A 25591-nucleotide genomic window follows, 5' to 3' on the forward strand; every position below is an offset into this window, starting at 1 on the left:
ATCATCACAGCCAATGTTACTCTTATGTCACACTTCAGCATGCCTTACTGCCAGATGTATGTCGTTAATGCGCAAAACAGTTGGGCAGTAGATTTTTTACTGTGTAAATACGCAATATCGGATAACAAGATAGTTGATATGTGAGGAGTAGATGTACTAACCACGCACTGAAAAATCAAACTGGGTATTACTACTCAATTTAGTATGCAGATAAACTATTTATTTTCAAATGCTAGCTGCCCTGGTCAATAAATGTGATTTTTAATTATTTGTTTTAGACAAAGAAAAATATCTTAAATTTGTACTATTTTTAACAATTCCACCACGTATTATATATCTAATCACCCTTCCTATTCTCCAACCTCCTGGCATTCCCACACAAGCTTTCTGGCATCATGTTTTATGTAACGTATGTGACTCTTAATCCTCTATGGAGAAAAAAAAATAAAAAGAAGAGAGAAAAAGAATGTCACTCTAAGGGGTATTTCAGAGCTCACCAACACTCACCAAAAAGGGACAAACAAAAGGCATTCTATTCAGCCATGAGTTTCCGAAAGAACATTCTTGAAGACCCTTGGAAAATCATTCATTTCTAGAATGACTGTTATCTTGGAGTCACTTGAAATCTTTTCTTTTTCCATTTGTCCCATTCCTCTCCCACTCAATTAATTGCATTCTCATGTGTACACTTAAATATATTCTGGGAGTTGACATACGTAACTTAATCTATGAGGAAAGAAAAATATGATTTATTTTGCAACTTTGTGACTCCCTATAAAATACACTCAACTTAAAGAAAAAAAAAGATGAAAAACAAAGTTGTTGTTAGGTGCCATTGAGTAGGTTCCAACTCAAAGTGACCCTATGTACAACAGAATGAAACACTGCCCAGTCCTGCACCATCCTCATAATCTTGTTATGCTGGAGCCCACTGTTTTAGCCACTGTGTCAACCCATCTCATTGAGGGTCTTCCTCTTTTTCACTGACCCTCCACTGTACCAAGGATGATATCCTCCTCCAAGGACAGTTCCCTCCTGATAACATGTCCAAAGTACATGAGACGAAGTCTCTCCATCCTTGCTTCTAAGGGCATTCTGGCCGTACTTCTTCTAAGACAGATTTGTTCCTTCTTCAGACAGTCTGTGATATATTCAATATTCTTCCCCAACACCATAACTCTAAGGTATCAATTCTTCATTGGTCTTTCTTATTCACTGTCCAGCTTTCATATCCATATGAGGTGACTGAAAACACCATAGCTTGGGTGAGGCACACCTTAGTTCTTAAGGTGACAACTTTGCTTTGTAACACTCTAAAGCGGTCTTTTGCAGAAGATTTGGCCAATGCAATGAGTCATTTGATTTCTCGACTGCTACTTGTGGATTGTTGCCTTAGTCATCTAGCACTGCTATAGCAGAAATACCATAACTGGATGGCTGTAACAAAAGAAGTTTATTCTCTCACAGCCTAGTAAGCTACAAGTGAAAATTCAGGGCACCGGCTCCAGGGGAAGGCTTTCTTCCTCTGTCAACTCTGGAGGAAGGTCCTTGTCATCAGTCTTCCCTTGGTCTGGGAGCATCTCAGTGCAGGAACCTCAGGTCCAAAGGATGCGCTCTGCTCCTGGTGCTGCTTTCTTGGTGGTATGAGGTCCCCATGTCTCTCTGCTCCCTTCTGTCTTATATCACAAAAGACACTGGCTTCAGATACTACCTAATCTTGTAGGCCTCATCAATATAATTGCCAATAATCTATTTTATTACATCATAGTGATAGGATTTACAACATATAGGAAAATCACATAAAATGGTGGACACTCCCATAAAATGGTAGACACTCCCATAAAATGGTAGACAATCACATAAAATGGTGGACAGTTACATAATACAGAGAATCGTGGCTTAGCTAAATTGACAGATATTTTGGGGCGATACAATTCAATCCATGACAATTGTGGATCCAAGTAAAACAAAATTCCTGACAACTTCAACGGTTTCTTCATTGATCATGATGTTGCTTTTTGGTCCAGCTGTGAGTATTTTTGTTTTCTTTATGTTGAGGTGTAATCCATACTGACGGCTGCAGTCTTTGATCTTCATCAGTAACTGCTTCAAGATCTCTTCACTTTCAGCAAGCAAGGTTGTATCATCTGTATAATGCAGGTTGTTAATGAGTCTTTCTCCAATCCTGATACTGTGTTCTTCTTCATACAGTCCAGCATCTCAGATTATTTGCTCAGCATATGTATTGAGTAAGTATGGTGAGAGGATACTTGCTTGTACACCTTTCCTGACTTTAAACCATGCAATATCCCCTTGTTCTGTTCAAACGAATGGCTCTTGATCTATGTATAGGTTCCTCACAAGCACAATTAGGTTTTCTGGAATTCCCATTCTTCGCAATGTTATCCATAATTTGTTATGATTCACGCAGTTAGATGTCTTTGCATAGTCCATAAAACAAAACACAGGTAAACATCTTTCTGGTGTTCAGTAAGCTTGTGTAATATTAATGTACAGTTTAGAAGCAAAGCTGTAGATGTCAGTTATCTATTAGACTCTAAGCCATCTAGCTTGTCACCAATAGCTGGGCACAAAAGATCTTCATCATTTCTAATCTCTTTTCCATCTGCACAGTAGAATTTTTTCTTTCTAACCCTGTTACTTCACAAGCTTGAAAGTTGATTGATACTCTCCAAATGCCTATATGCAAACGATTTTTGCTTGATACTTATTTATATGTCTAAACTTACAGCAATCTTTCAGTTGTGTCAAAAAATTCCTCTGTCTCTAGGTTTCAAATCACAGAGCCCACCTCTGTCACATTCATTCTCCCTCTTTTCTACCCCCTTCACAGGGTATTTTTTTTTTTTTTAATTTTTATTGTGCTTTATGTGAAAGTTTACAAATCAAGTCAGTTTCTCACACAAAAACTTATATACACCTTGCTACATACCACCAATTGCTCTCCCCCTAATGAGACAGTCTGCTCCCTCCCGCCACTCTCTCTTTTTATGTCCACTTCACCAGCTTCTAACCCCCTCTACCCTCTCATCTCCCCTCCAGACAGGAGATGCCAACATAGCCTAAGTGTCTGCCTGATCCAAGAAGCTCACTTCTCACCAGCATCCCTCTCCAACCCATCGTCTGGTCCAATCCCTGTCTGAAGAGTTGGCTTTGGGAATGGTTCCTGTCCTGGGCCAACAGAAGGTCTGGGGGCCATGACCACCGGGGTCCTTCTAGTCTCAGTCAGGCCATTAAGTCTGGTCTTTTTATGAGAATTTGGGGTCTGCATTCCACTGGTCTCCTGCTCCCGCAAGAGTTCTCTGTTGTCTTCCCTGTCAGGGCAGTCATCGGTTGTAGCCAGGCACCATCTTGCTCTTCTGGTCTCAGGCTGATGTAGTCTCTGGTTCATGTGGCCCCTTCTGTCTCCGGGGCTCGTACTTACCTTGTGGTCACAGGGTACTCTTTTTCTACCCGCCCTTGATGGCAGACACACTCTAAGGGTTTTACCTTAGCTTTCTTCTCATTCATTCATTCAAGAAATAATTCTATTTGTTCTAGCTGCTGGGGTTATAGCAGTTGGAGAAAATTAACAGTCAAAATTTCTGCTTTCACAGAGTTTATGCTCTGCTGAAGGAAGATAGACAAAAATAAACAATAAGTATATAATAAATCTAGAACTGCTCAGAAGAAACATGAGCCAGCCTAGGAGGGTAGGAAAAGACCTGGTAATCTGCTTCCATAACGACTTACAGCCAATGAAACCCTATGGGGCAATTCTACCCTGTCCTATACGGTCACTGTGAGTTGGATTCAATGCAACAGCATACAACAGCAGGTTAGAAAAGACCTCTTTGAGATAATGTGAGTAGAACTGGCCTCTCTCCACCAGATCTTTCACTCTATGGATGACATCATAAATTACGAGAACTCCAAAGTCTCAGCTTCCCTCCCAAGCTCAGCCCCATATACCCAACTGCCTGTGTTGCCTACAAACACCTTTATACCAACATATTCAAAACCAATCTCACTCTCTCTACGTCCAATGTTCCATACATGACATTTTATGTATCTTATTGGCAGATAGTACCAAGTCCTTTGGAATCAAAACTCTAGTTATTTTGATCTCTTTTCCCAAATCTGTCACATTCAACTAGCCATCAAGCCCCAGAGATTCTCTCTTTGAGAATCTCTTGGTACCTGACCTTCCTTTTTATGCAACCTAATTCTACTTCTCCAATTGATATGACCTTCAAAATAGTAGCTTCACATTCAGGGTCTCCTTCCATCCCACACCCTAGTGGACTATTCTACTGCCAAAAGCCTTATGCGGTTAATACTACATTAAGTCTGCTAAATTGTTCATCTGTTTGTTTGACTTATAATTACACCACTCTCCTGGATACACTCGACTCTCCTATTAGATTACTTGCTGTTCGCTAAACAAGCCCAAGATGTTCCCTCCTTGAAGGGACCTCATTTATGATGCTTACCTCAGTCTCCCAGACATGACACCACTTCCACTGCTTCTTCTAACTCCTCTGGCTTTTTTACTTCATCATTTTAATCCATGATTTTGGATATTTCAGAAAATTTGATAATAACCATTATTGAAAAGTGTGTAGAGAAATAGGCATTCACAGATGGTAAAATGATGTAGAGAAAAATTACAGACAACTTAAATCTCTCTCAGGAGGAGAGTGAAGAAATAAATTATGGAACCATGGAATACTCAGTGACAAATCTATATATATTGACATATTAAGAATATTAAGATGTGTTGAGAGAAAAGCATGTTGCAAAACAATATATTAGAAATTTCTCCCATATAACTGTTTAAAATATAGATAGATATACAGAAGGAGATAGATATAGACAGAGACAGATAGAAAGACACACATAGAATGAGACTATAAGAAATGCCCTGTCAGGAGTAGTTCTTTCTGGCAAGAGAAAATGGAGCTTAGAGTGAACGAAAAGGGGATCTTTGACCTGATTATTATAGAAGTTTTTTCTATACATATGTTGCAATGAGAATCTTAGATATTTTATTTATACAAATTTTTTTTAGAAGGAAGCAAAAACAAGGAAGAATAGCTTGATGTCTTTCCACAAAACCAAGAAAGTAGTTGCTAGCTTACCTCAATCACTGCCTGAAAGGATTTCAAATAAAAGCTCAAGACCCACTATTAACAGTTCTAGTTTATAATTTTATTTAAAGACTAATTTTATTTACAACTGTACTTTCACATACAGTTGGCCCTCCGTAGTTGTAGATCCCACATCTGTGGATTCAACTAACTGCTGATGGAAAATATTCAAAGAAAAAGAAAAAAAGTTTTTTTTTGGTCATTATTCCCTCAACAATACAGGATAACAACTATTTACATAGTATTTACATTTTATTAAATATTATAAGTAATTTAGAAATGATTTAAAGTGTACATGAGGACGTGTATAGGTTATATGCAAATACTATGCCATTTTATATAAGGGACTTGAGCACCCAAGGATTTTGGCATCCACGGGGGTCCTGGAACCAATCCACTGTGGATACCAAGGGACAGTCATTTTGATAGGCCTGTGAACTAAGGATCAAATAGAATTCTGGAGGAGAAAGGGGTTTTAGGCACCATCTAGATCTGTCCCCTCATTTTACTCAGAAGGAAACTAAGTACAAAGAAAGCACCTTGCCCCCAAACAGCCATTGCACCACCAGTGCGTTGAAAGAGGAAACACTCAACGACCTTGTTCCAAATCCAGGGCTCCGGTAAATCTAATTTATCTCATTCAAACTACTGTGTAAATATCACCTGACTAAAAAGAATATCGTATTTATGAGTTGAATCCAGTAGATACTCCACAGAATTTAGTGTGGTAAAGGAATTTAAAACCTGCCTCTTGTCTAATGCTCCGGCTTCTTCTTTTGTTTTTAAGAAGATAAAACAGGTTAAGTGACTTGCTATATTCACCGAGTCAGAGACAAGAGTTTAGAGTGGAACACAGGTGTTATAGATTGAATTGTGTTCCTCGAAAATATATGTGCGTTATAAATCCTAACCCCTATACCTGTGGAGGAGCCCTGGCGGTGCAGTGGTTGAGAACTCTGGCTGCTAACCAGAGGTCACCAGTTCGAATTCACGAGCTGCTCCCTGGAAATCCTATAGGGCAGGTATACTCTGTCCTACAGGGTCACTATGAGTTTGATTCCACTTAACAGCAACGGGTTATGGCAGTTGTGAAGGCAGTGGGGGGATTACAGAAGGGTCAGACACAGAGCAATTGGCTCACCCAGGTTCTCTTAGATTCCTAGCTATATCTTCTGGGTGCTACATCTACATTTGAGCTCTGGTGGCACAGTGGTTAAGAGCTTGGCTGCTAACCAAAAGGTGGGCAGTTCGAATCCACCCGCATCTCCTTGGAAACCTTATGGGGCAGTTCTACTCTGTCCTATAGGGTCCCTATGAGTTGGAATCAACTTGATGGCAATGGGTTTTTTTTTTTTTTTTTTTTTGGTATACCTGTGGATGTAATCCCATTTGGGAATGAGTTTCCATTGTTATGTTAATGAGGCAGTATCAGTATAGGGTCAGTTTTGAGTCAATCTCTTCTGAGATATAAAAAGAGCAGATTAGGCATAGAGAAGTAAGCAGAGTTGGGGGAAGAGAGATGCTAAGCCACATGAAGACCTGCCAGGAGCAGAAGCTGAAGAGACAAGGAGCTTTCCTCAGTACCAAAAGAGTGAGAAAGCCTTCCCCTACAGCCGGCATCCTAAAGTCAGACTTGTAGCCTCCTAAACTGAGAAAATAAATTTCTGTTTGTTAAGGCCACCCGTTTGTGCTATTTCTGTTATAGCAGCACTAGATAACTAAGACATTAGGTGTCTCAACTCTCAAGCCATTGTTTTTCTGCATTTCACACTCATTTTACTTTTTAATAAAAGCAGCATGGTCTCGCAGGAAAAAAAAAAAAACACCCACTGGCTAACTGGGTGACTTTGGGCAAGCACTGAACTCTTCCAAATGGAGGTTTCTTCAGCTGTTAAATGACAGGGATCTATTAGGTTAGCTCTCAAGTTTCTTATTCTCATCCATGAGTCTGGCACATTTAAGATGAAGTTCAATGTGCATTAGGTAATGGCACCCGGTGACAAAATGAAATACTGCAGTCCAACTCTGTGAATGGTTTTAAAGACCTAAACAGTATACTAAAGCAATCAAAGAGAAAAGAGTGAAATTCAGAACTCCTTAGCATGAACCCAGACCTGGAGAGCTAGAACCAGACCACAAATGTGAGGCTTACAATTCATTAAAGTGCTTTGGGTCATTCCCAACAAGCACAAAGTTACTGTGTGCCTTAATTACACACCCACCACGGGGTTCCCAAGAAGTTAATGTCTCCAGAGGTCTAGTTTTCAACTCTGACTACTACTTCCCAATAATAAGAATGCATCCAGTATATCTTAAAACGAATAGCAAATTATATAAATTAGATATTCCATTAAGGCCAAGAATCTGGTTTCCCTTAAAGACAGCATTCAATAACGAGATTCAAAAGAACAATAAGACCAGGTATCTGATTCTGATACATTTGAATCACGCAGTAGTAAAAACTTAAGCAACCATTTTCTGAAAAGTCACCAAAAGTAGACCTCAGGGTCCTATTCATAACTCGAGTCTCGGCTCACGTTTCGCCATAAGACAGTTCTTCTCAACATGCATGTAGTTAATACCACTGTTCGTGTCTTCAAAACCTGAGTTCAGACAACTACCAACGCAGAACCTGTGCGACATCCACTCTGTTGTTCACTGTTCTTTCGGCACGGAAATAAATTTAATTCTTTTCTACCCATCATCTGTTTTTTGGGGTTTTTATCCCCCTTCCTCTGTGTGCCCTAAAATCTCTCTCCTTCCCAATGGGGCACAATACTGTGTTGAAGGCCTCAACAACAATGCTCACAATGTTAAGAAACGATTCGGGTTTCATCCCCATCCCTGGACCCCTCAGTTGCATGCTTATACAGTTGAAATAAGTTTTATCATTTGAGCTTCTAAGTGGGCTTTTCTAAATTCACGGTGGAGAAAGCTTCGGAACAAAAGGGGTTTTAAGTAGGTAAAGTCTAAATTTTGGCAAAATCAGTAGATATAGAGGAACCCTTAGCCAGCCAGGCTCCTCCCTACCACTACTCTGAACGTGGGGCTGACGGAGGGGGTGTGATTAGACACCAGGAGATTTGGGGGAAGACCAGAAGAAAAAACTGGTCACTGGCCTCGGTCTCTGTGCCTGAATTATGTACAGTGAGTGACACAAATGTGGTACCTGCCTCATGGAGCTTACAAAAAAAAACCCAGCACCGTCAAGTCGATTCTGACTCATAGCGACCCTATAGGACAGAGAACTGCCCCGTAGAGTTTCCAAGGAGCACCTGGCGAACTCAAACTGCCGACCTTTTGGTTAGCAGCCCTAGCACTTAACCACTACACCACCAGGGTTTCCTCATAGAGCTTACGGGTCAGTAAAATGACCTATGTTTAGAAGAATGTCATTTTCTCAATGTCATACTTACTGATAAACTTGTTTTGCATAGTCTCCAAGAGTGCTTGGTGAGCGTCCTCAGCTTGCAAAGCATGTGAACACTCTCTAGCCAGTATGGTGCGGACAAGATGCTCTCCACATCCTGAAAATCCAAAGAAACCAAGAGCAGTTAAGGAAAGTGCTGCTAAACACCCTTCTTGTCTCACTGGCATTAAATCACCCTTATGCATCACTTAAGAAGCAGTTACGTTGGAGAAAAATTCAGTGATGAATGAAATGATTTTTATGAGCAACCTAGTAATTTTAGTAATGAGATTCAGCAGAAATAAAGAAATACAGGACTATCTAATTTCAAAGGAAACAACAAACACCCTTTTATAGGAATGATTTATATGATACAGGAATTCGGATTCTCCACCTAGGAATTTCCTAAGGTTCTATCTCATTTCCATTGTTGGGCAATTAGAAAAGACTCTTGGGTTTTTTGTTGTTGTTGTTGTTGTTTTTAAAATTCATTCATTCATTCATTATTTAATTCCATTCTGTTGGCATTAGTCTCCCAGTCAGTGACAATTACCTGTGGCCACAGTCCCAGACCATTTTTCCTCTGGCAACCTACACGCTTGAGTACAGGGGAGAATTCTTGGCAGTCAGGTGCAACCTGAATTTCTCCACCTCCTTTTCACTGCAATGCCCACCACATATCAGTACATTCATACAATAATATACATAGCTTTCAGGGGTAATACTTCTGTGGTCCTTAAAAAAATGTGCATTTTAATCCACTGAGGTGAGCTCGGACCATTGAGACGCATGGTGATAGACACAAGTAGGGAGGCGTGCTGCCTAGTACAGTTTCTACTAGTGAAAAGTAGAAACTACCTGCTAGAGACAAAAGAAATTTAATTTACAGGCTGATAAGTTCAAATAAAAGATTTAAGAGCCTTCTCTTTTCTTAGAAGTTGTGGCTGTTGTTAGGTACCTTTGAGTCGATTTCAACTCATAGCGACCCCACATGACAGAGTAGGACTGCCCCGTAGGGTCTTCTTGGTAGTACTCATTATGGAAGGAGCCCTGGTGGCACACTGGTCAAGTGCACAGCTGCAAACCAAAATGTCCGTGGTTTGAATCCATCAGCTGCTCTGCGGCAGACAAGACCTGGCAATCTGCTGTTGTAAAGATTACAGCCTAGGAAGCCCGTGGGGCAGTTCTACTCTATTCTACAGACTCAATCTTGAGCTGGAATCAACTTGACAGCACACAACAACAACAACAATAATGTTTATGGAAGCAGACCACCAGGTCTTTCTCCCTCAGAGCTATTGGTGGGTTTGAACTGCCAACCTTTTGGTTAGCAGCTACACACCTAGCCATTTGCGACATCAGGGCACCTTTGTCTTAGAAATGCAAAATATCAGAAGGCTACTTTGGGAACCATTGGAGGGGCAAGCAATGCTAAATGCTGCTTAAAATAAATAAAATTTCTCTTATCCAAGTAAGTTAGTTGCACAAGATCATTACAAAGTTTGCTTCATTTAAAACTTTTTCCCATTAAAAATGATTCCTGCCACTAGGGCTATGTTAGTTTATTATAAAATCAGCACATCATAGGTAAAGGGTATTAAGCGATCTAAGCATCTAATGAGGCTAAAGGAGACGTACGCCCCAACTCTATGGTCAAAAGATCACACAGCAAAGACAGAGCTTCTCCAGGTTCCACTCAGATTCCTGAGCAGGACCAGGGAGGAAGTAATGCTAACAGTTTCTCAGGTCATTGATAATGCACACACACATATATACACACACACAACACTCATAAATGGGGGAGGGGTCCTTAGCAATCAAATCATGCGAACTGAGATGGTTAAAGGAAGCCACTTCTTTTAAATAATATCTAAAGTTCTTAAGTCCATGAAACTGAAACTAATGCTACAGTTGACTTGATATTTGGGTCTGTTTAGCTCAGATGTGCTGCCACAGAGGGCAGGCACAAACAACAAACCTCCCCGAGAAAAAGTATCCGCAATTGTTAAACCACGCCGTGTTGCTGGTGCCTTTCTTTTCAGAACTTTCCTCTGCATATATACACCTCGCCGCCCCCTCTTCCCTCTTCCTCCATCCCTCCTGCCCTCTCCTTCTCCATATATGCACACATATAGATACATAGGTATATATTAGATATAAATATACATTATATATTTTTGCCAAAAATTCGAGTAGTTCAAAAAAGCCGAACTTTAGTCAGAAATAATTTCCCTGTATCTTTTGGGAAAGTGCAAACATCCTTCAAAATATAAATATCTAGTTGTAAATACTACTCAGAGAAAGAGCTAGAACTATGTAACCTTGTGTATAACTTTCTGAGCAGGATTATGGGTAAGCCCTATTTGGTTAAATTTCTGCAGTATTATTTTTATAACCAGAAAAAAAATGACAATCAAGCTAATAGGACACTTAACTATGTAGAGACACTGCTGAGCTCATGAAACTCCACAAATGTTAATTCCCTTTGTGTACGTATTTCATGTGGAACAGTGAAAGATTATACTTTGGGACTATAATAATTGTTAGGAAATTGGCATATTATAAGCTAAATGAATGTTCAGAAGGTTATATACACATGCCTCAAGTCAAACAGCAAAGCCACATGAAGTTAACGTCACATCAAAAATATACACTGTGTGTCAGGGAGGCTTTTTTCTGTGTTGTTATACAGGAATATATAGGGTTCCCTAATGGATTTTTACCAAGAAACTTTTAAAATTATAACTTCTATTATCTGACATACATCACCTCTATCATAACAGCCACGGCACAGGAAACTTGTTCCGCAGGCTCCAATCAAAGAAAGTCTGGCTTGTTTGGTTTTACCCATAAAATTCCAAGGTTTCTTTGAATATGCTGCCCTACAGCTGAAGTGTGATTTAAAGTGTGATTCCATTCTTCATCCACAGATATTAGAAACAAGGCTTTAGTTACATCCTCCTTTTGCCCTTACTCTTGCAAGCAAAAATGCCTTTATGTTCCCAGATATTGGCAAAGAAAGAATGATTATACACAGAATGAAGACTTGGCCATAAATCTAGACGAAAAGTAATAGATAGCTAGTTCTAAAAGAACTTAGAAAAATGTACACTTGCTAAGCATCAATAAGAATGACAACTGAAAAGACTGAAACACATAGTAAATTCATAATTAAGTGGTGAAAAGCTTTGATCACCTTTTCGAGGACGTTAGGAAACTCTGGTGGCGTAGTGGTTAAGTGCTATGGCTGCTAACCAAAGGGTCAGCAGTTCAAATCCGCCAGGCACTCCTTGGAAACTCTATGGGGGTGGTTCTACTGTCCTATAGGGTCGCTATGAGTCGGAATCGACTCGACGGCACTGGGTTTGGTTGGTTTTTGGTTTAGTGGTTAAGAGTTACAGCTGCTAACCTAAAGGTCGGCAGTTTGACTCCACCAGGAGCTCCTTGGAAACCCTATGGGGCAGTTCTACTCTGTCCTTTAAGGTCGCTATGAGTTGGAATCAACTTGATGGCAGCAGGTTTTTTTTTTTTTTTGAGGGGGGAAGAGGGGTTGGGTACATAGTAAACAATTAATAAACGCAATGAAGATAATGACTGCTTTAAGAAAAATAATTTTCTATCATTCTCCTGTCTCTCCTCTTCCTATTCTCTATATTTTCTGTTAGGACAAGGTGATTCACTGGTAGCCTGGTAATCATCATTTACAGCCCAGAATAGAATTAAAAAAGAGTTTATCCTTTGATCTGCAGCTCTGAAGGCCACTGCTTCAAAGCAAGCTTAGCCTTTACATGGGCTCAAACAACCACCTAGGCAACACCTTCCATTATCACAACAAAACAAATGACTTGATAAAGATTTCTCTTAGTCTAGAAGGAAACATTTTAACTGTGTTTGTCCACGAATTGTGGATTGTGAGTGACTTTCATTTACTATTTATTCCTTTCATTACTTTCCATAATGTCTATAATATATACCTATTTCCTTCAACAGGTTTATCACCTGACTTCAATGTTACACTCCTGGATTCACAGTATTTTCCTTTAAGGCAAGGTAGTAACGAACAAGGGAGAGTCTCCCATAAGGGTTTGGGTCCCGTGCACCTCACTGGCCTATAGTTGAGAATAGGGATGAGCTGATAAGAGTGAATGCAAACAGATGCTACAGATATTTTATTGCATCTGAACTTCATCACAGACTTAGTTCTTTTACTCCAGATGTAGTGAGAGAAGCATTCTTCAGATTAAGACAATTAAAAATGTTATCTGACAGCCCATTAAATTCATATGATCAAATTATGTTGTAGTTCCAAAAAGTAATAAACAGAAAAGGTTTGCAAGAAGGATAGAGAAACACAAAAATTTATTTACCAACTCTTGGTAGCCATTGAAAAGATATCTTCATTGAATTTCAAAATAATTATTGTGGTTATTCATCTTTATCTCATTTAGTGATGGTAGAAGCCAAATTATTTTATGAAATGAAAATTAGAAGGCCTTTTTTTTTTATATCAGTTTTTAAAGTAGACAAGGATTATGATTCTTCCACAGGACCTCAAAAGGAGACTAGGATTTCTAAATCATAACCTCACAGATCATTCTCCCACTTCAGAGACTATTTCTTCTAAACCTCTTTACAAAAAGCCTCCAGAGAGGAAAAAATGAAGCTGCATTCACAGGAGAAACATAACCCACATTCCTAGGAAGCTTGCATACAAGAAGACAGGACCATCAGCAACAAAAGCACACATTCAGTACCACTGGCAAAACACACATCTCCAAGAGTTGCTGATGATTTTGAAGCATTTATATGTTATTTCATAAATGCTGCCATTCATTCCCACTGCAGCTAGTGGGCATCTGAAAAATCTTTCAACACGTCCCCGGTTAGAAGTCCACAGGGACAGATAAGTAATGAGGAAAGGCCTTTCCAAATTTAAAAGGAAACATTTGGTACTCCAGTTTCCAGTACTGCAACATCTCTTTATCAACAAAGGAATTTATTACACAGTACGTCACCTTTTCCCTGTCGGGGGATTTACTGCCAATTTTGGAGTTGGGTTACTTCTGGTTTTCAAGCCTGTCTTGTGAAATTAAAGAGAGAGCTGCCTTAAAAGTGATAGAACACACATGATCTCAGTCCTCAGTGTCCCCATGGTTATCAAGCCTGGAACTTATTACATACAAGACGAAAACATAAGGAGCTCTACAAAGAGATGGAGTAAGTGGTGAATAAGTGGATGTCTAAACCAGTCAGGACCACAGCTTACAGCTCACCAATACACAGTATTGCCCAAATATTCAGCTCTCTCAAATCCATAACCCATCATCACACTTTGGGTGTTTATAAGTAATCTATTAAAAAAAAAAAAAACTCAGGCTTTCCAATTCTTTCTTTGATAAATAACCAATAACCAAAAGAAAAACCAATTTTATGATAATCTCTAGAGAGAACACCTCCTACAAACTAGGATGTGAGTGACCGATTCTTTAGCATTTCGTAATTATTCAAAATATGGAAAAGATAGGTTACAGAACAGTTATAATTAAACAGGAAAATATTTCATCTATGTAAACATATTAAAATGTTCAATATTTATTAGCTATGATCATTGCCAACTTTATTGAGAAAGTATAAGCAAACTACAAAGGATTTAACTGTCTGAACAAGAAGCAGCTGCATAAATGGGCTATATTTCCGGTTTCGTGAGTGAAAATACTTGCATAGATTAAAATCTATTTAAAAGAAGACAAAACAAAAAAAACCCAACTTCATCAAAATCGAGTAATGGAAACCCATCTTTCACACTGTCACGTCAGAGGGTATCTGTGGTTCCCTCCCAAAACTTGAGCCACTCCTTTCCCTTGCCTCTTTCTTTGGCAAAGTCACATCTCAATATGTGAAACTGTACAATATTCATTTTGAGTGTGAATATGAATAATGAAGCAGGATCTTTAGGCTCTAAGTAGTCTAATAATTATGACACCAGGGACATCTGGTCCCAGGCAGGGAAAAAATCAGAGGCACCCACCACCAGAAGTAGTGGTCTTTTTTAGCTATGATGGTGGCCCTAAAATTCTACCACCACTATTGCATTTGTCTGGGAAACATACTACAAATAGAAGGATTAGACTTAACACGCCTGAAAATTTCATTATGAGGACAACAGCCATAAAGAAGCAAAACTATTTCTAATGAGTTCAGTTGATGCTCTTGTAGGTCTTATATCCAGATTCCTGTTCCTCTAAACAGAGGAACCACAGAGAAGCAGAACCTGCCTCCACTGTGAGACCTGACATGAATCAATTCAGATCTCCAGGCGTCAGTTTCCACGTTTAATAAATAGCTTAAATGGATTTATATTCCCCACAAGACAAAATATGTATACTTGTAAGTACTTTTAGACCTTCAATAACCTTCTGGTTAAAATTTAATTAAGAGGCTAGTGATGGGCAGGCCACTTATAAGAAAACCCTTTACAAAGATGTTAATTAATGAAACAGTAGGATACAGAAATTAAATTTAACTATAAAAAAAATTAACTATAGAGAACTTTATTTTAAAGGAAGAAGAGAAATGATCATTGACTCACTGGTTCATCATTAATTAATCAACTTTTGTATACAAGAAAGAAAATCCTTGAAAACCTAAGTCCATGGTCAAGCGACCCTATGTACAACAGAACAAAGCACTGACTGGTCCTGTGCCATCCTCACAATCATTGTCACACTTGAGCCCATTCTTGCAGCCACTGTGTCAATCCATCTTATTGAGGCTCTTCCTCAATTTTGCCGATAGTCTACTTTACCAAGCATGATGTCCTTGTCCAGGGACTGGTCCCTCCTGACAACATGTCCAAAGTATATGAGACAAAGTCTTGCCATCCTTGCTTCTAGAGAGCATTCTGGCTGTACTTCTTCCAAGACAGATATGTTTGTTCTTCTGGCAGTCCATGGTATAGTCAATATTCTTCATTAACCCCATAATTCAAAGGCATCAATTCTTCTTTGGTCTTCCTTATTCATTGTCTAGCTCTCACATGCATATGAGGCAATTGAAAATACCATGGCTTGGGTCAGGTGCACTTCAATCCTTAAAGTGACATCTTTGCTTTTCAATACCTTAAAGCAGCAATACGTTATTTAATTTCTTGACTGTGGGCACTGATTGTGGATCCAAGTAAAATGAAATCCTTGACAAATTCAATCTTTTCTCCGTTTATCATGATGTTGCTTATCGGTCCAGTTGTGAGGAACTTTGTTTTCTTTATGTTGAGGTGTACTCCAGACTGATGGCTGTAGTCTTTGATCTTCATCAGTGAGTGCTTCAAGTCCTCTTCACTTTCAGCAACTAAGACTGTGTCATCTGCATATGGCAGGTATTAATAAGTCTTCCTCCAACCCTGATGCTGCATTCTTCATCATGCAGCTCAGCTTCTGGGATTATTTGTTCAGCATACAGATTGACTAAGTATGAAGAAGAGATACAATGCTGACACTTACATTTCCTGACTTTAAACCATGCGTATCCTCTTATTCTGTTCCAACAACTGTCTCTTGGTCTATGTACAGGTTCCTTATGAGCACAAATAAGTGTTCTGGAATTCTCATTCTTTGCAACACTATCCATAATTTGTTATGATCCACACAGTCAAATGTCTTTGCATAGTCAATAAAACACAGATAAACATCTTTCTGGTATTCTCTGCTGTCACCGAAGATCCATCTGACATTGGCAATGATATCCCTCATTCCACGTCTTCTCAACCTGGCTTAAATTTCTGAAAGTTCCCTGTTGATGTACTGCTGCAACCACTTTTGAATGATCTTCAACAAAATTCTACTTGTGTACCAAGTAGATACCCAAAACACAATTCTTTGGATGGGTACAAATATGGATCTCTTCTAGTCGGCTGGACAGGTAGCTGTCTTCCAAATTTCTTGGCATAGATAAGTGAGCACATCCAGTGCTGCATCTGTTTGTTGAAATATCTCAATTGGTATTCTGTCAATTCCTGGAGGCTGTTTTTTTGCCAATGCCTTCAGCGCAGCTTCCTCCTTCAGTACCATTCGTTCTTGATCATATGCTACCTCCTGAAATGGTTGAAAGTTGACCAATTTTTTTTTTGGTACGATGACTCTGTATATTCCTTCCATCTACTTTTGATGCTTCCTGTGTCGTCTAATTTTTTGCCCACAGAATCCTTCAATACTGCAATAAGAGGCTTGAATTTTGTCTTCAGTTCTTTCAGCTTGAGTAATGCTAAGCATGTTCTTCTCTTTTGGTTTTCTAACTTCAGATCTTTACACATTTCATTGTAATACTTTGTCTTCTTGAGCTGCCCTTTGAAATCTTCTGTTCAGCTCTTTGACTTCATCATTTCTTCCTTTTACTTTACTACTCTACATGCAAGAGCGAGTTTCAGAATTTCCTCTGACATCCATTTTGGTCTTTTCTTTCCTGTCTTTTTAACGACCTTTTGCTTTCTTCACATATGGTGTCCTTGATGTCCCTCCACAACTCATCTGGTCTTTGGTCATTAGTATTCAATGTGTGGAACCTATTCTTGAGATGGTCTCCAAATTCAGGTGGGTTATACTCACAAGGTTATACTTTGGCTCTCATGTACTTGTTTAATTTTCTTCAGCTTGAACTTGAACTCGCATATGAGAAACTGATGGCCTGTTCTGCAGTTGGCCTCTGGCCTTGTTCTGACTGATGATATTGAGCTTTTCCATCATCTCTTTCCACAGATGTAGTCAATTTGATTCCTGTGTATTCCATCTGGTGAGGTCTACGTGTACAGTTGTCATTTATGTTGTTAAAAAGAAGTATTTGCAATGAAGAAGTCATTGGTCTTGCAAAATTCTATCTTGTGATCTCTGGCATTGTTTCTATCACTGAGGCCATATTTGCTAACTACTGTTCCTTCTTTTGGAAACTCTGGGGGCATAGTGGTTAAGTGCTATGGCTGCTAACCAAAAGGTTGGCGGTTCAAATCCACCAGGCACTCCTTGGAAATCCTATGGGGCAGTTCAACTCTGTCCTATAGGGTCGCTATGAGTCAGAACTGGCTCGACAGCAATGGGTTTTGGGGTTTTTTGGTTCCTTCTTTTTTGTTTCTAACTTTTGCATTCCAATCACCAGTAATTATGCATCCTGATGAAATGTTTACTTAATTTCAGACTGCAGAACTTGGTAAAAATCTTCAAATTCTTCATCTTTGGCCTAAGTAGTTGGTGCATAAATTTGAATAACACTAGTTTTAACTGGTCTTCCTTATAGACGTATGGGTATTATCCCATCACGGACAGTTCTGTACTTCAGGACAGATCTTGAGATATTCTTTTCGATGATGAAAGTTATGCCATTCATCTTCAATTTGTCATTCCCAGCATAGTAGACCATAGGATTTTCTGACCCAAAATGGCTAATACCAGTCTATTTCAGCTCACTAATGCCTAGGATATAGATGTTTATGCATTCCATTTCATTTTTGATGATTTCCAATTTTCACAGGTTCATAGTTTGTACATTCCACGTTCTGATTATTAATGGATGTTGCATTTTTTTTTTTCTCATTTTGAGTAGTAGCACATCAGCAAATGAAGGTCCCAAAAGTTTTACTCCATCCATATCATTAAGGTTGACTCTACCTAGAGAAGGCAGCTCTTCCTCAGTCACATTTTGAGTGCCTTCCAACCTGAAGGGCTTATCTTCCAGCACTATATCAAACAATGTTGCGTTGCTATTCATAAAGGTTTTCATTGGCTAAGTTTTAGAAGTAGATTATGAGGTTCTTCTACCTAGTCTGTCTTAGTCTGGAAGCTCAGACATGGGTGACACTGCTGGTGTTTCAAATACTGGTAGCATTGCTTCCAGCATCACAGCAACATGCAAGCCACGACAATATAACAAACTGACAGACGCATGGTGAATTACCTGAAGATAAGTAGCAGAAAAGGTTCTGATACCAAGAATTAGGATTGCAGGTAGCCCCCAATTTTAACTGTAAAGCTCTAGAAACAGTCAGAAGCAAGTCCCAAAGGAATAATGTTAAAATTGGATATTTCATTCTGGATCAAAGCCATACTGTGCATGGTGTGCATTTCATGAGTCGAAAGCACAGATGCAATTAGAGGCATTAAGTGGATCGGTGGTAGAATTCTCTCGGCTTCCATGTGGGAAACCCAGGTTCAATTCCCAGCACTGAACCCCATGTACAGCCACGACTCTTCTGTCACTAAAGGCTTGTGTGTCGCTATGAACAGGTATCGGTGAAGCTTCCAGACTAAGACGGACTAGGAAGAAAGGCCTACTGATTGACTTTAGAAAATCCGCTGATGAATACCCTATGGATCACAATGGCCCCATCCGCAACTGATCATCAGTGTTTCGTTCCCTTATGCGTGGGGACACCATAAGTCATAACAACAACAATGACAATGCAAAAATGTAAAAAGTAAAATAAATATTTCACTGTATATATTGATTATATATGCAGTATAAAGCCCACAAACAGAAAGAACATAAGCCAGTTCTACTACACCATAAATTTAACCTATACTACTAAGCCTAAGCCAGCCATATATTAAACATTTAATTAATAATTTTCTTAATGACTTAGAATTTAAAAGTGATTTATGGGGGTGATTCGAATGGCCAGGGTGTCTCTAAAAACTGAAAAAAGAAGTTTGAGCAGATGTTATTTCTCAATAAATTCCCATGTACAAAGGAGAAGCAATATAAATCATTTCATCAGTTTTAAAGCTGTACTCAGACTTAGGATAATTCTGTTTAAAAACAACATCAAGTATTTAGAGGCCTTGTGAAGGATGATGGAAAAAGAATGTCTTAAATCTGCTCACCAGTCATTGTTTATCCCTTTACTCTGCTCAACACAGTACCAAGGGTGGCTCTGCAGTTGGGGAACCCACAAAAGTTCTGAGGAAGGATGGGGAAAACTGTAATCATATTCATTTGTCTAGAACAGAATTTAAGAAAACACAGACAATGTGCTTAGAGCTATCATACTGGAAATAGCATTTATCTGATTAAGTCATACAAGCAGATAAAAGAAGGAAAAAGCAAAATATAGGTAGACTTCAAACAAGCCATGTAGCAAAAGAGAGACAACATAAAAATTAGCACTTTCCAAAATATTCAATTATACAATTAAGAAATATTATTTTAAAAATGAAGTGTACTTAACTGTATTAGTTTTTATTTAATTGTGGTGAGTATATATAACGAAAACATTTTTTACACATACAATTCAATGTGTTACTATCATTATGTTGGGTAGCCATTACCACTATCCATTTCTAAATTTTTCCATCACCCTTAACAGAATCTCAGTGCTCCCCCAAGTAATGACTCTCTCTTTCCCCCTCCCTCCGATCCCTGGTAACCACTAATAGACAGATTTTGGTTTCTATACGTTCATCTATTCTAGATATTTCACCGCCAACCATCTGTCAATGTGTTGTACTGTGGTGGCTGCCGTGATGCTAGGGAGCTATGCCACCAGTATTTCATGGTGGACAAATTTCAGTGGAGCTTCCAGACTAGAATGGACTAGGATGGAAGGACTAAAGACCTGCTTTTGAAAATTAGCCAGTAAAAACCTTATGGATCACAACAGAACAGTCTGACTTGCTTGCTTTGAATATGGTCATTAGGAAAGATCAATTGTTGGTGGAAGACATCATGTTTGGTCAAGTAGAGCACCAGTGAGGGTGAGGGAAACCCTCAGTGAGAGGGATTGGCATGATAGCCCCAACAATGGACCCGAACACACCAGTGATCCTGAGGATGTCACACGACCGGGCAACATTTCATTCTGCTGTACATAATGCTGCCATGAGTCAGAGTCGACTCAGTGGCAGCTATCTATTTCACAGAAGTGGAATCATACAATATCTGTCCTTTTGTGACTGACTTGTTTCGCTAAGCATAATGCTTTCAAGTTTCATTCATGTTGTAGCATATATCAGGACTTTATTTATCTTTATAGTGGAGTATATTGCTTTTAACTTATAATTGTAGTGAAGACATTTATTTAAATCTTTATTCGAAGTTACCTAAGATTGTTCATTTCTCTAAACAGTGCTTCCTAATCACTTGTAGGTCATGAGAAAAAAGAAAAACCTATCTGTTTAAAGTTTTGCACATAGTCTCAGGAAATTCACTGAATCCTCCATGAAAACTCACGTATAGGTTCCACTGGGTCCACAAACCCCAAATTAAGAACCCAAGGAGTTCTTAAAATCTACAAGTCTTTAATTATAAGCCAGTAGGCCAAACTTTCATTTTGAAATTTCATTTTGATTTTCAATAAAAATACTTAATACTGGAACCAGGAAGTCCATGTCACAAAGGCAACAGTAACACTACCATCACCTGGAGGATAATATGGAAACTGCAGTGAAATATACTGAAATTAAATTATCAAACTAGATTATCATGTTAGAGTCACACAATTTCCCATAAAAAAAGAAACAGGGATCCTTACAGAAGTGATTGGTTCCAGCACTGGCTAAAGAAGTATCCAAGGGGAGTCTGAGATACCTTGTTCTACCTAAAACCAAGGGAACTATCAGAGAGAATATTGTCCAAGGCCACAGAAGCAAACTTGAAGGCCTTTCACTGACAAAAGATGAAAAAATTTTACCAGCAAAAATAACAGTTCCAAATGCTTTAATTTGTCTTGCAAATCTGCAAAAAATAATCCCTGGGATTTCCATTTCTAGTTATAATGGGTATATTCTCAAGACCCCATCACTCCCATCCTAACAACGAGAACAACCCAGATAAGCTAAAGAACCATAGTTTTTAACAGTCTCAGAGAGATGAGAACACAAATAGATCTCAATGAACAAAATTCCAGAAAGGGACAAGCCTTTCCTAGTAGAGAAGAAGCCCATAGCCCCTTCCATCTCTGATGAAGCAATGGAAAAAAGGAGAAATGACACAGATTAGAATAAGGAGAAACTACATTTTTACACAAATAACATTCACATTCTACATTCGTTTGCCAACTGAGCCCTCCCCCCACAAGGTATTTTCTTGAGTGCACTATGCTAATTTATTTTACAGCAACATGTAAAAAAACTAGTATAGCAACCTTACGAAAACACCTCATGGGGGGATGGCACAGTTGGCAAATGAATGTAGCGCAGGTGCGTTATTTGTGTACAAATATGGTAGTTGAACTTTAACAAATTTAAAAGACCATGTGTGGGCTAGCATGATGAATTAGAATCTAGAGAACCTCCATTCATCAAGTTTTATGGATTAAATTGTGTTCTACAAAAAGATACGCTAAAGTCCTAACCCCTGAACATATGAATACGACCCTATTTTAAAAGTCTTTGAGGATAAGTTAGGTTAACATGAGTTCATAATGGAGTAGGGTGGGTTCTAATCCTATATGACTGGTGTCTTTGTAAAATAGGAGAACATACACAGACACAGGGAGACAGAAGAAGGACTCCATATAAAGCTGAAACTCCTAAGAAACACCTGGAGCTATGAGAAGCTAGAAGAGGGGCATGGAACGCTCTCTCTCTCAACCCTCAGAAGGAATCAACACAGCCAATATCCTGATTTGAACTTCTAGCCCCCAGAACTGTGAGAAAATGAATTTCTGTTCTAATAAGAAATGTGTGTTATTTTCTTACAGCAACCCTGGAAAACGAAAACACTAAGCAAGTTTGAATCAATTCAACCAATTCTTTCCTACAGGTCAAAAACTTGGAGTAGGACAGGAGAGCAGAGATATATCCACATCCCCAGGCACAAAAGTCCTTCCCTAAGTGTAACGCAGCAGCGTGCTGAAGGGCAGGAAAGACAGGCTATCTTGTGCCAACCTGGGTGCACAGAGACATCGCCTAGCGAAAAGCAGCAGCCACAAAAGAACAGAACATCAGGAGAGCTGAGAGAAATCCCTCAAATGTAGGCCTTCTCTGTATGCACTGCAGCAGTCCTCAAAAGTGAGAAGACAGAGCAGAAAGACAGAGAAAGAGCTCACAAAATGCAGAAATATATGGGTGCAGTACAGAAATATATATATCTCCCTAGGTATCCATTAAGATGGCAGCCAGGCTGTAAAGGAAAGAAAGGGAAAGAGAGAGAAGTTCTCCCATGATTCTGAAAGCTGACAGATGGACTACAATGAACAAAGAGATTTTGGGAGTCTGGCTGGTGCTCAGATTACAAGCTCTGATGAAAGGTAAGTCCTGACACTACCCTTGAAACATCTGAAGACAGTGGTGAACTTCTACTGCTGTAAGAACACTCAGCCCCAACTCCACTACAGATGAGATTAATTCAATCCCCCATGATAGATGCCTATAAGCCTGTAAGAGAAAGGAACATGCCCTTTTCTGGTAGTAAACATTTCCTTCAGTCTCTTCTGTTTTTCACACACAATTTCAGCACACAATCAGTAATTACAAGACATACAAAAAAGCGGAAAAAAAAAATGTGATCCCTAATTAAAAGAAGAAGCAGTCAACAGAAGCAGACTACTAATAGCTCAGAATTTTAAGTAAAATGTAATACAGAATCTAGCAGAAGGGGGGGGGGGAATATTCACCAAAAAATGGGAAATTTCAGTAAAGAAAACATTATAAAAATGATTAAAATAGAAATACTTGAAATAAAAATATAGTAGCAATATACTCTCGAACATGACACCGTTGACAGATACACCATGCCAACACTCTGCAGCAAAGACCTGAAAAACAGATACAAACACGAATCCTGGAACCCTAACCATCAAATGAGGGGATAAAGAACTAGATTAAACATCAAATGGAAGAAGAAACTGATGGAAAACAGAGAACAAGGAGAGATACAGATTGGAGGTCCCCTGCCACCTAACATGGCACAGTGTCGCCATCTTGGACACAACGAGCAATGACACCAGACAGGGAGTACAGAAAGGCAACTTCATGGAGCTCCCAACAGGAGATAAAACACCCAGTAACCAGAGAAACATGCTTTCTGACCCCTCATTCTGCTCTATATGCCACCTCTACCCCTTCCTGAGAGGCCACACTGCACCACTCAGCTAGAGAGCCACTGGCCCGCCACTATCCCAGGTCCATGCTACCTCCACCCACCAGCTCCCTCCAAGCTTTTTCCCTTTTCTTCCTTTTCCTTGTACTTCCCACCTAGCCTTGTACACCACCTCCCCCACTTCCCGTGGGCCATGCAACACCATTGTGGCTAGACAGCCACTAGCCCCCGTCACATCAGGTCTGTCCTATCTTCACCTGCTGGTTGCCACCAAACTGCCATCTTTTTTTTTTTTTTTCTTTCTCTTCTTTCTCCCTCCCACGTAGCCCCATACATCCCCTCCTTTCCAACTGGCCATTAGGTCTGCTCTGTCCCCACTCACCAGCCCCTACTGTACTGCCAATTGGTGTAAAATTTTTTAATTTTATTCTTTTTATCTTCTTTTCTTCTCTTTCTTACTGTTCTTTATCCTTCCTGCCTAGCCCCATACACCACCTCCCCCCTTGCTACCAGATCTCACTGCACTGCCATGGCTAGAGAGCTATGGTCCATTGCCACCAGAGGTCTACACCATCCCCACCTGCTGGCTCCCACAGTGCTGCCATTTTTTTTCCCGTTTATGTTCTTTCTTATCTTTCTCTTGTTTCCTCCTCCCACCTAGCTCTATAAGCCACCTGCCCTCCCTAGACACTGATCCTCAGGGCAGCCTCACCCCCACTTGCTGGCCCCTACCATACAGCCAGAAAGAAACTCAACAAAGATACAGAAGATCTAAAGGCCAAAATCAACCAACTTGACCTCAGAAACATATACAGAACATTCCATCCAACAGCAGCAAAGTATACATTCTTTCCCAACTCACAGGGAACAGTCTCCATAACAGACCACATTTTAGGCCACAAAGCAACCTTTAATAAAATCCAAAACATTGAAATAATATAAAGCCTTCTCTCTGATCACAACGTCATGAAAGAAGAAATCAGTAACAGGAAGATCAAGGAAAAACAAATCAAATACACAGAAGCTGAATAACACCTTGCTAAAAACAACTGGCTAATAAAAGAAATCAAAGGGGGAATCAAAAAATTCCCAGAATCAAATGACAATGAAAACACATCATACCAAAACCTTTAGGACAAAGCAAAAGCAGTACACAGAGGTCAATTTATAGCAACAAACACACACATCAAAAAAGAAAAGAGGGTCAAAATCATAACATTAACCCTGCAATTCAAAAAAATAGAGAATGGCAAAAGGAGCCCACAGATACCTGAAGAAAGGAAGTAATAAAGATTAGAGCAGGAATTAATGAAATACAGAACAGAAAAACAATAGAAAGAATCAACAAGATCAAAACTTGGTTCTTTGAAAAGATCAACAAAATCAACAAGCCATCAGCCAAGCTGACAAAAGAAAAACAAGAGAGGAAGCAAGGAATATTATTCAGTCATAAAGAGAAATGAAGTTGTGACACATGCAGGGACTTGGGTGAACTTTGAAAATGTTACGCTAAGTTAAATAAGTCAGACACAAAAGGACAAATATCATATGATCCCACTTAAAAAAGTATCTAGAATAGGTGAATACATAGAAACAAAAGTTTATTAGTGGTTGCCAGGGTCAGAGGGGAAGAGGGAATGAGATGCTAATTTTGAAGGGGCACTGAATTTCTATTTGGGGTTATGAAAAAGTTTTGGAAATAGATAATAGTGACAGTTGCACAATCTGATGAATGTAATTAATGTCACTGAATTGTACACTTAAAAATGGCAAATTTTTTGTTATATATGTGTCTTAGTCATCTAGTGCTGCTATAACAGAAATGCCACAAGTGGATGGCTTTAACGAAGAGAAATTTATTTTCTCATAGTCTAGTAGACCAGAAGTCCAAATTCAGGGTGTCAGCTCCTGGGCGAGGCTTTCTCTCTCTGTTGGCTCTGGAGGAAGGTCCTTCTCATCAACCTTCCACCAGACTAGGAGCTTCTCTGCGCAGGAACTCCGGGTCCAAAGG

General features: G+C 39.3%; 1 protein-coding gene across 14 annotated transcripts in view; it reads right to left on the reverse strand.

The window, feature by feature from the left end:
- TASP1 (taspase 1) overlaps positions 1 to 25591 on the reverse strand; it is a 353923-nt gene that overhangs the window by 113662 nt on the left and 214670 nt on the right. For 12 of the 14 annotated variants that reach the window (XR_007515370.1, XM_049868965.1, XM_049868964.1 and 9 more), the window contains one exon: positions 8567 to 8677. Coding sequence is in view for 11 of the 14 variants with exons in the window: in XM_049868965.1 (XP_049724922.1) it covers positions 8567 to 8677 (111 nt within the window). In the remaining 3 variants the exon portion in view is untranslated. Of the gene's footprint in view, positions 1 to 8566; positions 8678 to 19424; positions 19541 to 25591 lie in introns of all 14 variants that reach the window. The other 2 variants (XR_007515372.1, XR_007515371.1) reach the window with 1 other exon arrangement.

Source organism: Elephas maximus, chromosome 25 (genome assembly GCF_024166365.1).
Source record: "Elephas maximus indicus isolate mEleMax1 chromosome 25, mEleMax1 primary haplotype, whole genome shotgun sequence".
Lineage (NCBI taxonomy): Eukaryota > Metazoa > Chordata > Mammalia > Proboscidea > Elephantidae > Elephas > Elephas maximus.